Source organism: Coregonus lavaretus (assembly GCF_964263955.1).
Source record: "Coregonus lavaretus genome assembly, chromosome: 8".
Lineage (NCBI taxonomy): Eukaryota > Metazoa > Chordata > Actinopteri > Salmoniformes > Salmonidae > Coregonus > Coregonus lavaretus.
The window spans coordinates 2692008-2709900 of record NC_139995.1 but is presented as its reverse complement, the minus strand read 5'-3'; the positions used below and the strand labels follow the sequence as shown (position 1 = coordinate 2709900).

General features: G+C 43.0%; 1 protein-coding gene across 2 annotated transcripts in view; it reads right to left on the bottom strand.

Annotated features, from left to right (window-relative positions):
• LOC311133485 (chromodomain-helicase-DNA-binding protein 6-like) overlaps positions 1 to 17541 on the bottom strand; it is a 125482-nt gene extending 107941 nt beyond the window's left edge. Inside the window, exons 1-3 of one of the 2 annotated variants that reach the window (XM_084166971.1) lie at positions 17468 to 17541; positions 16325 to 16371; positions 1248 to 1804 (exon numbers count right to left, since the gene is read on the bottom strand). In XM_084166971.1, the coding sequence (XP_084023097.1) occupies positions 1248 to 1804; positions 16325 to 16348 (581 nt within the window). In that variant the 5' untranslated portion in view covers positions 16349 to 16371; positions 17468 to 17541. The remainder of the gene's footprint in view (positions 1 to 1247; positions 1805 to 16324; positions 16372 to 17467) is intronic. The other variant, XM_084166972.1, reaches the window with a different exon arrangement.
• Between the last annotated feature and the right edge of the window lie 352 nt (positions 17542 to 17893).

Here is a 17893-nt window from a genome sequence, read left to right as displayed (position 1 = left end):
GTGAAAGTCTGAACATCTGCATCCAAAAATAAACTGCTTACATTGAGGACAAAAGTTGTAAAGACTGTTCGTAAAAATATTTTTCAAACGCTGACTATTGCGGCGATCATAACTAGACGTTCTAATCAGACCGGTTTGCGCATACGCTGTATCGAACACTGTAAAATGATCACACCTGTGTGCTCGTACGCATCAGTGTTAACACATCTCCCACTACAATAGATGGGTTAGCTGACAACGTCACGAAAACGATGTGCACGCTTCAATGGGGTAGAAGTACGAGAGTTGTGATTCTGGATGGCCAGATAGTTACCAACAACGGCAAGAAACTGCCATGTGGGGAATCGTAAATGACTTGTTTCAGCTAGTTTCATCTTGTTCTTGATACCATGTCTTGTTTTGAGGTGTTTTGGCTGATTTCACCAATTTGTAAGTCGCTCTGGATAAGAGCGTCTGCTAAATGATGTAAATGTAAAATTTCATGTCAATGCTAATATGGCTAAAGTTTGCTAGCTAGTTAACCAACAACTAACAATGTATTTGAGAGACAAGTGCTCATTGTGCAAAATGTATTTATGTTTTTAATAAATATTGGCGATTAAACATAGCTTACATATTAACAATCTAAGCCAACAGTCTGTTTTGTAGGTAAAGAACCTATACAAATCTTTTCAGACAGATTAAGCAAGCACACACATTTTCTTCAGGAAAATGTGCCTTTCCTAGTTTAGTCATATGGAGTTGCAATGTCTCACAAATTGAATACCCAAATCAACTTGAAGTATCTACAAAACAAGTTTTGCAGCCACATAATCCAAAAGGCAAGAGAAAAAAGAAAAAAAACGTTAAATTCCTGTTTACAATTCACAAATGATTCACCATGATTGAACCAAATCCCAACTACTACAATGGCGAAGTAAATCGGTCATTTCGTCAAAAAGAATAGTTTCATAAGAATCGTTTATTTTTTTTATTTTTATTAGAAAGTAAGCAGGGGATCTGTTAAACAGTAAATCAACTTTGTTAGGCCTAAGGAGAAGAGTTAAAGCAGAGTAACAACAGTAGTTCTGACTTGAGTTGTAACCCACCTAAATTAATTTAATGGTATTATGCCCCACTAGACAAACACAACCATGTCTTGAACTAAATACAACCAAGTTTTTAACCGCTAACCACCCAAGAGAACCTGGTTGCGACCCACCATTCAAGAAACAGAGTGAACGCACTAGTGATTAAAAGCCCCTCACCTGGGTTTGCAGCCCCTCTGTCTGGGAGGAGAGGGGGCGCTCTTGCATTCTGCAGGGGGATGGAGCAGGGCCTGCACCTTGGGTTTTCTCCCTCTCTTCACCTCTTTTGGTGCCTTCACCTTGACCTCCTTCACCTTCCTGGGCTCCTTGGAATTGCACAGTAGCAGCTCCTTCCCTGCTTTCTGCTCCCTCTTTTTCTTTGGTTTCATGTCCCTCTCCAAGCCCTTGTGCTGCCAGGCACCGCCAGGCTCGCCCCGCTTGTCTTTTTTCTTTCGTTTCTTCTTCTTCGCCCACCGCCCGCCCCCTCCATCATCCTCCTCGCTGTTGAGGGGTGACGAGGGGGCGCAGGGGCTGAGGCTGGCAGTGCTGGTGCCCACCTCGCCCATCCTGGGGTGCTTGGCGTGGGCCATGCAGTGATTGGTCTGACCACCACCAAGGACCCTGATCTGGTCCTTAGAGCCCAGGGGTCCCCTGGGAAATGGAGTTTGTGCATTTTGGGCAGTTGCAGTAGAGGCTGCTGTAGCTGAAGTGTGCTTTAGTAAGTGGGTGGTGGACATCTGGAAAAGAACAAGAGTGGTGTGTTAATTAAAGTGAGACAGTTTCCACAGGGGTGTAAGATTTGTGTTAACTCAATGAAGATACTGAAAGATAAAGGGATAGAAAGAAGAAAAATGGGGGTCATGCCTCTATCTTGCAGTCATAATGAGAGTGAATGGTCACAGGGCGTACTTCTGCAAATCTAAACAATGTTCGTCAGTGTTCAGAATCACAATACACAATGGCTTTAGAAAATAACAAAACCTGGGCGTTCTTTGAGTGAAGTCTTTCTCAGTCAAATTCTCCACATATTCAGAGAACCTAATATAGCGACAAATGTTTCTGTGTCAAATTAGAGGTTAAAAACCCAAAACCTGCAAATCCGCCGATATTTAACGCCATGCTCCGAATTCCTTTACGGTTCTCCATTTCTTAATTCCTCTGCATTTCCACGTTCCTCTATCCCTTCCTCAAAATGCAGACCTGGGCTGTCATAATGCAGTTAATTATATGGAGAAACAAAATGTACAAATGACACTTCCCATGACGCATTATGACTACTCCTTGAAATGCAAGCTGTCAGTCAAAGAGGGCCTGTGCTGGTTTACCGATACCGTGATATAGCAAAGTTCTGCACAACACTAATATAAGCCAATGCAGATTCATAGAACCCCAGAACCTTTGGACAATTGTATACTCTCTACACCTGACGAGAGCAGTGAAATAGGTCTAGACCTCTCCTTTCCAACAGTGACCACAATAATTATAGATTTCAGTGAGGATGCATCATTTGAACTGAAAGTTTCCATCCGACTGAGATATTTGTAAGCATGTGAGTGCAGTTCGGTAAAAAAGACGCAGTTAGGTGGAGGATTAAAGTCTGTATGAAACCAATTTTATTTGCGTGGCATTGCAAACTGGGCATGAATAAAGATTAGAGTGAAGAAATATATGAGTTAAAGTTAAAAAGGCCCAGTACAGCTGTTTTGACATCCATAACAAATCATTTCTGGGTAACAGTAAATATAATAAAAAGTACTTGCTATAACAGTTTTCAATCAAAATTGTAAAAAAATATATATATTTTTCTCCCCAAAACACAATTTCTCAAGCAAGCATTTTTGCAGGACTGTCTGGGAGTGGCCTAAGATGTAGAGCGGGGGAGGGGACCAGCCCAATAGTTACAGTGGAATAGTAACCTCCAATCCACATTTGTAACTATTGGGCTGGTCCCCTCCCCCGTTGCATTAAATCAGTGCAAAATGAGAGGGATCTCTAAGCTGAAAACAAGTTGGCAGAGAAGTTTGAAAGTGTCTGTTATTGGTCTATTCTTTTATTCTTTAATGTGATCTCACCTGAGGAACCAAGACTCCAACAACGCAAAACCTGCTGAAAGAAGGTCCTGTAGCTGTTCCAATAGACTTCCAGTCATTGCGCTAACGGCAATTAGCAATTGCACTTCAAACTGCATGCAGAGACATAAAAATGGTATTCATGAGTAAAGTCGAAAAAGGGCTTAATCCTTGAGTCTAAGTGGGACAGGGGGGGGTTCTACTAAGCTAACATATGGAATCGTTTAAGATGGTCATACCAAGGATCATTTTGCTTTTTTTTATGTAGAATCTTAGGACCCATTTAGGTAAAAAAAAAAAAAAAAAAAACCTGAATTTGTCCTTACTGCTATTAGCCCATAGAAATGCATTGAATAACAGATTCATACATGGAAAAATAGTCAAAAAATTTATCAAAAGGAAGTTTGTTTTGAAGTGTCGGTCCTATATCTGAGTGTTTGGCACTAAACTACTTCCATATATACACACTTCCATCCATTTTTATTTTTTACTGGTACCGGGCTACCTTCAGACCAGTGTTGTGGGCGTGCGTCCTAGAGGAAAGGTGAAAGAGTCACCTTTCCATAGAGGGGTCATATTAGTTTGTAGGCCAAACCGTTCGGGATGTCTCATGGTCTGACAAACACCGCTGTAGCTCGGCCACCTTCCACCGCAGATGCGGTGGACTGAGACACAGCCCATAAAAGAAAAACGGATCTCTAACGTCAACAGACGGATTTTGATAGGGTTAAGACGTCGACAGACGCCAACTCTAGGAGGTTAAATTGCTGAAATCTCACACTATCCCTTTAAAAGCGCATCTTGGCAGAAATGTATATTTACATTTACATCATTTAGCAGACATATTTAAACAAATATTGTAATAATTTTTTTAATCATCTTTTTTAAGGGGCCCCGCTGCTAAATTAATGTAGGGTAAACACTGAACCAGCAACTATTGTGAAATAACTAATTTTCACACTCAAATACTACACTGCTCAAAAAAATTAAGGGAACACTAAAATAACACATCCTAGATCTGAATTAATGAAACATTTTTATTAAATACTTTTTTCTTTACATAGTTGAATGTGCTGACAACAAAATCACACAAAAATTATCAATGGAAATCAACAAATTTATCAACCCATGGAGGTCTGGATTTGGAGTCACCCTCAAAATTAAAGTGGAAAACCACACTACAGGCTGATCCAGCTTTGATGTAATGTCCTTAAAACAAGTCAAAATGAGGCACAGTAATGATGTCCCAGATGTGCTCAATTGGATTCAGGTCTGGGGAACGGGCAGGCCAGTCCATAGCATCAATGCCTTCCTCTTGCAGGAACTGCTGACACACTCCAGCCACATGAGGTCTAGCATTGTCTTGCATTAGGAGGAACCCAGGGCCAACCGCACCAGCATATGGTCTCACAAGGGGTCTGAGGATCTCATCTCGGTACCTAATGGCAGTCAGGCTACCTCTGGCGAGCACATGGAGGGCTGTGCGGCCCCCCAAAGAAATGCCACCCCCCATGACTGACCCACCGCCAAACCGGTCATGCTGGAGGATGTTGCAGGCAGCAGAACGTTTTCCACGGCGTCTCCAGACTCTGTCACATGTGCTCAGTGTGAACCTGCTTTCATCTGTGAAGAGCACAGGGCGCCAGTGGCGAATTTGCCAATCTTGGTGTTCTCTGGCAAATGCCAAACGTCCTGCACGGTGTTGGGCTGTAAGCACAACCCCCACCTGTGGACGTCAGGCCCTCATACCACCCTCATGGAGTCTGTTTCTGACCGTTTGAGCAGACACATGCACATTTGTGGCCTGCTGGAGGTCATTTTGCAGGGCTCTGGCAGTGCTCCTCCTGCTCCTCCTTGCACAAAGGCGGAGGTAGCGGTCCTGCTGCTGGGTTGTTGCCCTCCTACGGCCTCCTCCACGTCTCCTGATGTACTGGCCTGTCTCCTGGTAGCGCCTCCATGCTCTGGACACTACGCTGACAGACACAGCAAACCTTCTTGCCACAGCTCGCATTGATGTGCCATCCTGGATGAGCTGCACTACCTGAGCCACTTGTGTGGGTTGTAGACTCCGTCTCATGCTACCACTAGAGTGAAAGCACCGCCAGCATTCAAAAGTGACCAAAACATCAGCCAGGATGCATAGGAACTGAGAAGTGGTCTGTGGTCACCACCTGCAAAACCAGTCCTTTATTGGGGGTGTCTTGCTAATTGCCTATAATTTCCACCTGTTGTCTATTCCATTTGCACAACAGCATGTGGAATGTATTGTCAATCAGTGTTGCTTCCTAAGTGGACAGTTTGATTTCACAGAAGTGTGATTGACTTGGAGTTACATTGTGTTGTTTAAGTGTTCCCTTTATTTTTTTGAGCAGTGTATTTAGGGCATTTCAATTACTTTCAAAAACATTGAAGTATTTGGATATATTTTCTTCGAAACTACACATTGGCATGTATTTAAAATACTAATAGACAAGTGTAGTTTCAAACATTTAAATACTTAATGCATTTGAACCCAGGTCTGTTTGGTCATAGGGGTATTTTAAATAATGCATTTGGAAACACGTATTTGAAAATATAGTTACAAATAGTAGGAAATTATTTGAAAATACTCTCAAATAGAAGTAGTTGATTTGGCCACAATATTTGAAAATACTCAAAATAAGTAGGACTATTTAAAATACTAATACTTAAGGAAGGCAATGACAAGAAGTCTTTAGGTACAGTGGGGGAAAAAAGTATTTAGTCAGCCACCAATTGTGCAAGTTCTCCCACTTAAAAAGATGAGAGGCCTGTAATTTTCATCATAGGTACACGTCAACTATGACAGACAAAATGAGAGAAAAAAAATCCAGAAAATCACATTGTAGGATTTTTAATGAATTTATTTGCAAATTATGGTGGAAAATAAGTATTTGGTCACCTACAAACAAGCAAGATTTCTGGCTCTCACAGACCTGTAACTTCTTCTTTAAGAGGCTCCTCTGTCCTCCACTCGTTACCTGTATTAATGGCACCTGTTTGAACTTATCAGTATAAAATACACCTGTCCACAACCTCAAACAGTCACACTCCAAACTCCACTATGGCCAAGACCAAAGAGCTGTCAAATGACACCAGAAACAAAATTGTAGACCTGCACCAGGCTGGGAAGACTGAATCTGCAATAGGTAAGCAGCTTGGTTTGAAGAAATCAACTGTGGGAGCAATTATTAGGAAATGGAAGACATACAAGACCACTGATAATCTCCCTCGATCTGGGGCTCCACGCAAGATCTCACACTGTGGGGTCAAAATGATCACAAGAACGGTGAGCAAAAATCCCAGAACCACACGGGGGGACCTAGTGAATGACCTGCAGAGAGCTGGGACCAAAGTTACAAAGCCTACCATCAGTAACACACTACGCCGCCAGGGACTCAAATCCTGCAGTGCCAGACGTGTCCCCCTGCTTAAGCCAGTACATGTCCAGGCCCGTCTGATGTTTGCTAGAGTGCATTTGGATGATCCAGAAGAGGATTGGGAGAATGTCATATGGTCAGATGAAACCAAAACAGAACTTTTTGGTAAAAACTCAACTCGTCGTGTTTGGAGGACAAAGAATGCTGAGTTGCATCAAAAGAACACCATACCTACTGTGAAGCATGGGGGTGGAAACATCATGCTTTGGGGCTGTTTTTCTGCAAAGGGACCAGGACGACTGATCCGTGTAAAGGAAAGAATGAATGGGGCCATGTATCGTGAGATTTTGAGTGAAAACCTCCTTCCATCAGCAAGGGCATTGAAGATGAAACGTGGCTGGGTCTTTCAGCATGACAATGATCCCAAACACACCGCCCGGGCAACGAAGGAGTGACTTCGTAAGAAGCATTTCAAGGTCCTGGAGTGGCCTAGCCAGTCCCCAGATCTCAACCCCATAGAAAATCTTTGGAGGGAGTTGAAAGTCCTTGTTGCCCAGCGACAGCCCCAAAACATCACTGCTCTAGAGGAGATCTGCATGGAGGAATGGGCCAAAATACCAGCAACAGTGTGTGAAAACCTTGTGAAGACTTACAGAAAACGTTTGACCTGTGTCATTGCCAACAAAGGGTATATAACAAAGTATTGAGAAACTTTTGTTATTGACCAAATACTTATTTTCCACCATAATTTGCAAATAAATTCATTAAAAATCCTACAATGTGATTTTCTGGATTTTTTTTCTCTCATTTTGTCTGTCATAGTTGACGTGTACCTATGATGAAAATTACAGGCCTCTCTCATCTTTTTAAGTGGGAGAACTTGCACAATTGGTGGCTGACTAAATACTTTTTTTCCCCCACTGTATCTACTAGCATGGAAGTCTATGGGTAACGCTAGTTAGCATTGGCTGGCGAAACTACCTCTAAATTCCTTCATACTGGACAGAGACATAAAAATGGTATCCATGAGTTCGTCGGACTCTGGGGAAGTAGGTAAATGGCCTCATTGCCAAAATCCCAAAGTATCCCTTTAAGTAAGCATGTATTTGAACCCAGGTCTGGTATGTTTATGGTAACTTTGGCCCTACCCCCTAAATCGCATGTAATGAATATTCATAGTGGTATTCTAAGAGCTGTCAGTTTATACCAAATTATGGAAGGGTTTATGATTAAGAGAAATCAGCTGTGTGGGCTAAGCAGTGTGTCATTCTGAGCATGTGTCAAAGAACCTGCTCAATGATCTGAGCTTGACTCCAGGCTTGATATTGGGGAATGTTGGCTTAACTCAATTGGCAACGATACTGTAATTATAATTACTATTCTGTAATGAGTTGTGTAGGCTGATGATTTGGTTGTCTGGATTATAAAATTGACCGGCATGAATCAATGTGTAGTAGTAGTAGTAGTAGTAGTAGTAGTAGTAGTAGAATAACTTGTGCTCAGAGATACCTAAGCAAAATAAAGATACAATCACAAATGTGACAATTCTATAGTGCATGAGAGGGACAAGGTTTGTTGAAAACCGTCAAGGGAAGTATTGTGGTAGTAGATTTTCAGTGTTCGATTACACAGTAAGTCTTGGGGGTACCAACTGTCCCCAGCTTTTGGGGGGGCCCAGATTTATATTTTAATTCTGATGGGTGGGCCATTATTTGAACCATGACATCTTTATACATGTATAAACAAGAGCTAAATAAAGCCATTAGTGAAGGTCATACATACACAGAGGAGCTCGGCATCCATTACCAGGGTGTCTGAGTTTGACCCAATTTGACTCAATCTGTTCCTCTATGCTTTTGCGTTCATATTGTGCTACAAAATGATAAGCACATCATGTAACCATAACCAAGACTCATAAATAAGCCAAGATGAACACTTTTACAGCTACACAGTGAAAGTAGACCCAGAAAGCATTAAAAAAAGAAAACACCTACTGTTCGAGAAAAGTCCTTTTAATATAGCAACAGTAATTGTATCCATGAGAATTAGCAGTGAATCACTTCCCAGCAGAGAATTGTGTGTAAAAGCAGATATGACAAGCTTCATGTGATAAGGGCTAATATTGGTGCGGTCCCATTTTGAGCAACGTTATTTATAAACCAAGGCTGAGCACATGTGGAGGGTTATATGGGACGACTCACGCATAGGAGGACAATAAATGTCAATGAATCAGACTCCCAGCGCCAGAATCAGGGCCGTCGCCACGGAAACAGGCTCTGTATCAAGCTGCGAGAAGCAGCAACGTAAACAAGCCGTCTATGGTAACCCCTTCGTTGCCAGCTGACGGGAACATTTTACATTTCATCCATTTTGCACTTGATCAGACAGATGCTACCTATAGCCTGCCTCCCTGCTTCGTTCAACAGCTGCTTTGCCCAGTCTTCAGGCTGGGTTGAACAATCGAAAGGGTGAAGGTCAATCACGCAATAGGACACGGTCGCTCTCAAACACACAGCTCTTAAATGAGGATTGTGACATTGAATAAACACAAGTTCAGCATTCATCTTGCCTATAGAAATAATGAATTTTTCTTTTGACATGTCATGAACAGAACATAAAAACAGACCACGGTATATATGATGTAAATGACACCTCTCCAAGTCAACCGACCTAACACACTCATACAACGTTCACCAGCTTGCAAACAATGGACAAGGCTGCAAACAAACAAAATTGGCAGCGCAAAGACTGAATAAGACGGAAAAGCCATGGACATGTCTTACTCCAAAATCACAGGCAAAGGAACATTCCTTCTCACCTTGCTCCATACCACCTCCTTTTACGCCTTCCGTCTGTCACGATCCCGGTCAAATCCTAGTGTAGTGGTCCACAATGTAACGCTCATCCAGGTTCCCATCTCCAGAACCACAGAGCTGCTGGCACATTGTCCTGAGGCCTCATGGCTCTACGTATCCCATGCACGCTTCCACTAGCGACTGCACGCATTCACATACGACGGCGCACACACTGCCCCAGTGACGTGCTGCAGTGTACACGCTTGCCAGCCAACAAAGAAGCTGCCTGCAATCAAATTCCCTATGAATGAATAGAGCCTTCCGAGCTGCTGAACGCCAAAGATGAAGTCAGGTCAATGCTTCCCCCGTGCCTTCTCCCTAAAAGCAATGACACCTATCCAGCAGAAATGGTAAGGCTGCTGCCACAGGATGCTTCAGGACTGGGCTTCATTCAAACGCAACCTCTCAGGAGAAGCATGGGGCTGCAGGGTGGTTTGGGTAGGGAAATCCACAGAGAGGAGTGCCAGAAGGAATGCAAACTCATGGGAGAGCAAGATTTTTCTTCCCATGTGAAAGGGGAGGGCATAAAGTGGTTGGCATGGGATGAGGCAGTTTCTCTGAGCAAGAAATAATGAGAAACTAAAGAGATACTGAGTGAGATGGACAAGTGAAACTCAAAAGTTGAAACTGCAGTTGTTCCATGTACACAAACGTCAGTGTACACAAAGCTTGAGTGTTGCCTGTATGGTTCATACACAGGCTTACAATACCAATGCATCTGATAAATTGTAAGGGGAGGTAATTTCTGGGCAATATTTCCATCCATTTAGGGGACCTCTTTTGGCCACCTGAGGCAAAGGTTATGTATGTTTAAAGGGATACAACTTGACATGATTTTTGCAATTAAACTTGGCTGTAGTCGCTTCCCAACAGTTTTGGATATGTTTCGCTTTAGGTATTTATAGTGTTTTGTCATCCTGAAAAGAAGTCTAAAACACACCTTAGAGATACCCCAAACCCTCCAAGGATGAGTTCCAATTCTCCACACTTCACTCAAAGTGTACACTTGCAGACTTTGGCTTAGTGGTTCATTTGGGATTGGGCCTGAGTTTCCCAAACTGGTCCTCGGGACCCCAAGGTGTGCACGTTTTGGTTTTTGCCCTAACACTACACAGCTGATTCAAATGATCAAAGCTTGACGATTAGTTTATCATTTGAATCAGCTGTGTAGTGCTAGGGCAAAAACCAAAAACGTGCACCCCTTGGGGAAACCCTGCCCTACACCCTATGCACTTGTGGAGATCTGAGAGGATTTGATTGGTATAAGCAATATGGTGAAACTTCCACCTAGCCTATCAAAGGGCAGGGTGGTGCTATTACCATATTGCTTACACCTGTCAAATCCTCTCAGATCTCCACAAGCGCATACGGCATAGCGTTTACAGGTCCATGATTAAAAACAACCCTAACCCATGACAGGGAATGTGCAAGTGCATAAAGATCAGCGAAAATGTATAATTACAATACTGAGCTATACCACATGCTCAAAATTTGGGAAATTATATTTTATACTACACTGAACAAAAAATTGAAAAAAAAAGGCAACATGCAACAATTTCAAAGACTTTACTGTGTTACAAGTCATGGATTTCACAACTGGGAATACACACATGCATCGGTTGGTCACAGATAACTTTTTTTAAAAGTAGCGGTGTGGATCAGAAAACCAGTCAGTATCTGCTGACCACCATTTGCCTCATAAAGCACGACATCTCCTTCAACATCTCCTTGATCAGGCTGTTGATTGTGGCCTGTGGAATGTTGTCCCACTCCTCTTCAATGGCTGTGTGAAGTTGCTGGATATTGTCGGAAACTGGAACACGCTGTCGTGCACGTCGATCCAGAGCATTCCAAACATGCTCAATGGGTGACATTTCTGGTGAGTATACAGGTCATGGAAGATCTGGGATAGTTTCAGCATCCAGGACTTGAGTACAGATCCTTGTGCCGTGCATTATCATGCTGAAACATGAAGTGGCGGCAGATGAATGGCACGACAATGGGCCTTAGGATCTCATCACGGGATCGCTGTGCATTCAAATTGCCATCGATAAAATGCAATTATGTTAGTTGTCCGTAGCTTATGCCTGCCCATACCATAAACCCACCACCACGGGGTCACTCTTCACAACGTTGACTTCAGCAAACCACTCGCCCACACGACACCATACACGCTGTCTGCCATCTGCCCAGTACAGTTGAAACCGGGATTCATCCATGAAGAGCACACTTCTCCAGTGTGCCAGTGGCCATCGAAGGTGAGCATTTGCCCATTGAAGTCGGTTACGACGCCAAACTGCAGTCAGGTCAAGACCCTGGTGACGATGACGAGCATGCAGATGAGCTTCCCTGAGACTGGCAGTTTGTGCAGAAGTTCTTCAGTTGTGCAAACCCACAGTTTCATCAGCTGTCCGGGTGACTGGTATCAGACAATCCCACAGGTGAAGAAGCCGGATGTGGAGGTCATGGGCTGGCGTGGTTACACGTGGTCTGCGGTTGTGGGTCCTCAGATCCTCAAAAAATTCTACAGCTGCACCATCGAGAGCATCCTGACTGGTTGCATCACCGCCTGGTATGGCAACTGCTTGGCCTCTGACCGCAAGGCACTACAGAGGGTAGTGCGTACGGCCCAGTACATCACTGGGGCAAAGCTCCCTGCCATTCAGGACCTCTATACCAGGCGGTGTCAGAGGAAGGCCCTCAAAATTGTCAAAGGCTCCAGCCACCCTAGTCATAGACTGTTCTCTCTGCTACCGCACGGCAAGCGGTACCGGAGTGCCAAGTCTAGGTCCAAAAGACTTCTCAACAGCTTCTACCCCCAAGCCATAAGACTCCTGAACAGCTAATCATGGCTACCCGGACTATTTGCACTGCCCCCCCACCCCATCCTTTTTACGCTGCTGCTACTCTGTTAAGTATTTATGCATAGTCACTTTAACTCTACCCACATGTACATATTACCTCAACTACCTCAACTAGCCGGTGCCCCCGCACATTGACTCTGCAACGGTACCCCCCTGTATATATAGCCTCCCTACTGTCACTTTATTTTACTGTATATATAGCCTCCCTAAAGTCACTTTATTTTACTTCTGCTCTTTTTTTCTCAACACTTTTTTTGTTGTTTTATTCTTACTTTTTTTGTTTAAAATAAATGCACTGTTGGTTAAGGGCTGTAAGTAAGCATTTCACTGTAATGTCTGCACCTGTTGTAATCGGCGCATGTGACCAATAAAATTTGATTTGATTTGATTTGAGGCCAGTTGGACGTACTGCCAAATTCTCTAAAACGACGTTAACATTCAATTTTCTGGCAACAGCTCTGGTGGACATTCCTGATGTCAGCACACCAATTGCAAGCTCCCTCAAAACTTGAGACATCTGTGGCATTGTGTTGTGTGACAAAACTGCACATTTTAGAGTGGCCTTTTATTGTCCCCAGCACAAGGTGCACCTGTGTAATGATAATGCGGTTTAAATCAGCTTCTTAATAATCGATCCACCTGACAGGTGTGGCATATCTTGGCAAAGGAAAAATGCTCACTAACAGCGATGTAAACAAATTTGTGCACAAAATGAGAGAAATAAGCTTTGTGTGTATGGAACATTTCTGTGATCTATTTTTCAGCTCATGAAACCAACACTTTACATGTTCCATTTATATTTTTGGTCAGTGTAATACAATTGCTCAGAGAAAAATAGAGGAAAAAAAGTATTACTTGTTAAACAAAAGGGTAGGGCTCAAAATTGACACCCCTGTTTTCAATACCTCACCTTGCAAAGATAACAGCACTTTTTACGAGTTGGAGAACCCATTGGTTTTACGAGTTGGAGAACCCATTGGGAGGGATCTTAGACCATTCCTCCATACAGAATCCCTTCAGATCCTTGATATCCTTCGTCTGCGCTTATGGACTGCCCTTTTCAATTCAAACCACAGGTTTTCAATGGGTTTCAAGTCCAAAGACAGATGGCCATTGCAAAATGTTGATTCTGTGGCCAATTAACCATTTCTTTGTGGATTTTGATGTATGCTTGGGGTTATTGTCTTCCTGGATGATCCACTTGCAGCCAAGTTTCAGCCTCTTGGCAGAGCCAACCAGGTTTTTGGCTAAAATAGCCTGGTACTGCGTAAAGTTCATGATGCTGTTGACCTTAACAACGGACCCGGGACCAGTGGAAGCAAAATAGCCCCATAACATCAAATATCAACCACCAAAGGTATGGGGTTCTTTTCTGCTCATGCACTCTCATTGTATCATGCACAAGCATTGAATAACTTTCATTTAAGCATAAATTAAAGCTATACAAAGTTTGTTTACAAAGACTCAAATGACAACAAAAATGGAGTGTAATCGGGTTTGTAACTGTATGCAACCTTACTTTATGGGTAGGAGTGAGACAGTCATAAGTTAAGGAATACCTGGGATAGTATAAAGGTAATCTTTCTACCCCCTCCCCTTACCCCACAACAATATACACTGCTCAAAAAAATAAAGGGAACACTTAAACAACACAATGTAACTCCAAGTCAATCACACTTCTGTGAAATCAAACTGTCCACTTAGGAAGCAACACTGATTGACAATACATTTCACATGCTGTTGTGCAAATGGAATAGACAACAGGTGGAAATTATAGGCAATTAGCAAGACACCCCCAATAAAGAAGTGGTTCTGCAGGTGGTGACCACAGACCACTTCTCAGTTCCTATGCTTCCTGGCTGATGTTTTGGTCACTTTTGAATGCTGGCGGTGCTTTCACTCTAGTGGTAGCATGAGACGGAGTCTACAACCCACACAAGTGGCTCAGGTAGTGAAGATCATCCAGGATGGCACATCAATGCGAGCTGTGGCAAGAAGGTTTGCTGTGTCTGTCAGCGTAGTGTCCAGAGCATGGAGGCGCTACCAGGAGACAGGCCAGTACATCAGGAGACGTGGAGGAGGCCGTAGGAGGGCAACAACCCAGCAGCAGGACCGCTACCTCCGCCTTTGTGCATGGAGGAGCAGGAGGAGCACTGCCAGAGCCCTGCTAAATGACCTCCAGCAGGCCACAAATGTGCATGTGTCTGCTCAAACGGTCAGAAACAGACTCCATGAGGGTGGTATGAGGGCCTGACGTCCACAGGTGGGGGTTGTGCTTATAGCCCAACACCGTGCAGGACGTTTGGCATTTGCCAGAGAACACCAAGATTGGCAAATTCGCCACTGGCGCCCTGTGCTCTTCACAGATGAAAGCAGGTTCACACTGAGCACATGTGACAGACGTGACAGAGTCTGGAGACGCCGTGGAGAACGTTCTGCTGCCTGCAACATCCTCCAGCATGACCGGTTTGGCGGTGGGTCAGTCATGGTGTGGGGTGGCATTTCTTTGGGGTGGCTGCACAGCCCTCCATGTGCTCGCCAGAGGTAGCCTGACTGACATTAGGTACCGAGATGAGATCCTCAGACCCCTTGTGAGACCATATGCTGGTGCGGTTGGCCCTGGATTCCTCCTAATACAAGACCTCATGTGGCTGGAGTGTGTCAGCAGTTCCTGCAAGAGGAAGGCATTGATGCTATGGACTGGCCCGCCCGTTCCCCAGACCTGAATCCAATTGAGCACATCTGGGACATCATGTCTCGCTCCATCCACCAGTTGCACCACAGACTGTCCAGGAGTTGGCGGATGCTTTAGTCCAGGTCTGGGAGGAGATCCCTCAGGAGACCATCCGCCACCTCATCAGGAGCATGCCCATCGTTGTAGGGAGGTCATACAGGCACGTGGAGGCCACACACACTACTGAGCCTCATTTTGACTTGTTTTAAGGACATTACATCAAAGTTGGATCAGCCTGTAGTGTGGTTTTCCACTTGAATTTTGAGGGTGACTCCAAATCCAGACCTCCAGTGGTTGATACATTTGTTGATTTCCATTGATAATTTTTGTGTGATTTTGTTGTCAGCACATTCAACTATGTAAAGAAAAAAGTATTTAATAAGATTATTTCATTCATTCAGATCTAGGATGTGTTATTTTAGTGTTCCCTTAATTTTTTTGAGCAGTGTAGTATTTGAGTGTGAAAATTAGAGTTATTTCACAATAGTTGCTGGTTCAGTGTTTACCCTACATTAATTTAGCAGCGGGGCCCCTTAAAAAAGATGATAAAAATGTGTTGTCAGCACATTCAACTATGTAAAGAAAAAAGTATTTAATAAGATTATTTCATTCATTCAGATCTAGGATGTGTTGTTTAAGTGTTCCCTTTATTTTTTTGAGCAGTGTATATATACAACAAATGAAAATTAAAAACACTCAAAAAATAAAAAATATATATTTTAAAAGATTTGTAAAGTGGTTGTCCCACTGGCTATCATAAGGTGAATGCACCAATTTGTAAGTCGCTCTGGATAAGATTGTCTGCTAAATGATGTAAATGTAAATAAGTTATCATTCCAGAAACTGTGTATATCATTAATTGTAATGACCATTGATCAGGAAATCCTGCAAACAGTGGCTTTTAAACAAATGACTTTAGTCATTACAGAATGAGCCTTCAAAAATAGGCCTATCACAGCGGTTTAGAATGAAATACTGCCATTAACAAGAATCTCACAAACCAGCACTGAGGACTCCAAGGCTAATGAACAGAGTTCTGTGTGTGGCCTGGGTTCAACATCAACTCAGCGAGAGACAAGCTCTTATTGTATGGGTAACACGTGTGATGAGTCATCAAACTCGTAGGTCTGACTCATCATTCAATGCCATTTGCGATGGAACTTATGATCATACATATCGAGCCACACACTTTGGCAACTCAAGGCTGAGTGACAGTGTTAGTCTTCATTTACCCATCTACTTTTATATTTCAAGGTTGCTGAAGACATTTGTTTACAATGTATTATGTATGTGTGTGTGTGTGTAAAGACAAGCATGCAGGTCAAAAAGACACAAACCTGTTTGTCCTTTTGTATTTTCATATTTCTCTTCACCTTCACTGCATCTATGACACAGAAATACATTTCTTTATTGAAGTGAGAAGAAAAAAAATACACCAACCTCAGTAGGACCTGGTCAAATTATTTGCATGGGGAGAAAGTGTTACTAGTTCAAAAATAAAATAGGAGATAATTGGTTAGTCACCTTTCTCCATTGATAGATTTGTTACACTAAACCAAGGCTCTTTTATGAAACATTCCATCTAGGCCTACATGATTGGGAACCATGAATAATTACAATGTAGCTACTACACTTCTGATTGTCAGGTGTCAACTAGTCTCAGCTATATGTGAAATAAAACAAAATGTGCAACTGAAAGTTATCTTGAAACTGATGAGCCAAACTAGGAAACAAACTAGCCTACCCCTTCCTCGGTCTACTGGATACAGACTAAACTCACTCCCAAATGCACCATTGTTTAGCCAAGAATAAATCAGACACAAATGTGTTCTTTCTTAGCAAACTGTTAATTTGGGACACTTGTTTGTTTACAAAGGAACCTCAAGTGGTTTTGGATTTGTATAATATGTGACATGTAATTGTTTATGTTCTATTCACTTGTATTATCTTTATTTTGTAGTGCATCATGTTGTGCTTTTATGTTTGCAGACCCCAGGAAGAATAGCTGTGACTTATGCAACAGCTAATGGGGCTTCAAATAAACTGCAGGTGGCTAGGGGGCTGGTTATTTTACCTGTGCGACCAGGGTCTTTGTTATCTGTTGGACCTAGTGTAGTTGTGCGGCATTTAGGCTACACCAAAATTCCATAGGAAAAATCGACCTACCTGCGGGAACCTGCTGGCTATCATGAAGTAGCTAGTAGACTGTAGAACTGAATTGCTACAAGTTGTCTGGCAAATTGAAGTTCTTACAAATATGATTAAGAACGCGTTAATCATCAAAACAGCTACCAAAAATAACACTAACCGTTACGTCGGCGGCACAGCGTCCTATTTATATTAGCAAGGTATCGAGCTAGCCAGCCTGCTAACTAATGTCACTGCAATGATGTTATATATTCCAGTCCTTACACGTGTGAACACCCCCTTAAACTCCTCGCAGGGACATCGCCGCTACCCCTCAATAAGACCTCACCTACCTGGGCTACACTCACCGGTCAGGGCATCAGTTGCCGAACACTGCGCGTTCTCCCCGCATTTATTTCCAAGGACACAAAAACGCCATGACAGTTTAGAAAAATGCATAAAAAAATTAGAGGGAGTGTGAGACGGGGAGGGGGACTCCGTGCAATTTCTTAATCCTCATAAAGCACAAGAGCAGATGAGTTCATTCATGAGGGATGCACGAGTTTGAGACTCACCAACCACCGCACCAAAACACAGGACCCAGCAATACAACACAGAATACAAAATACAAAAACAGTTAAAAGACCTACTTACCTAAAATGGCTACTGCAGCAGCCAAAATACAAACAGCTATTATTTTGTGAAGTTTAGCACTGGCCGCCTGCTACAACAGCCTAACATTAATTGGACCCGTAACATTCTATTTTTCATTGGCTGTA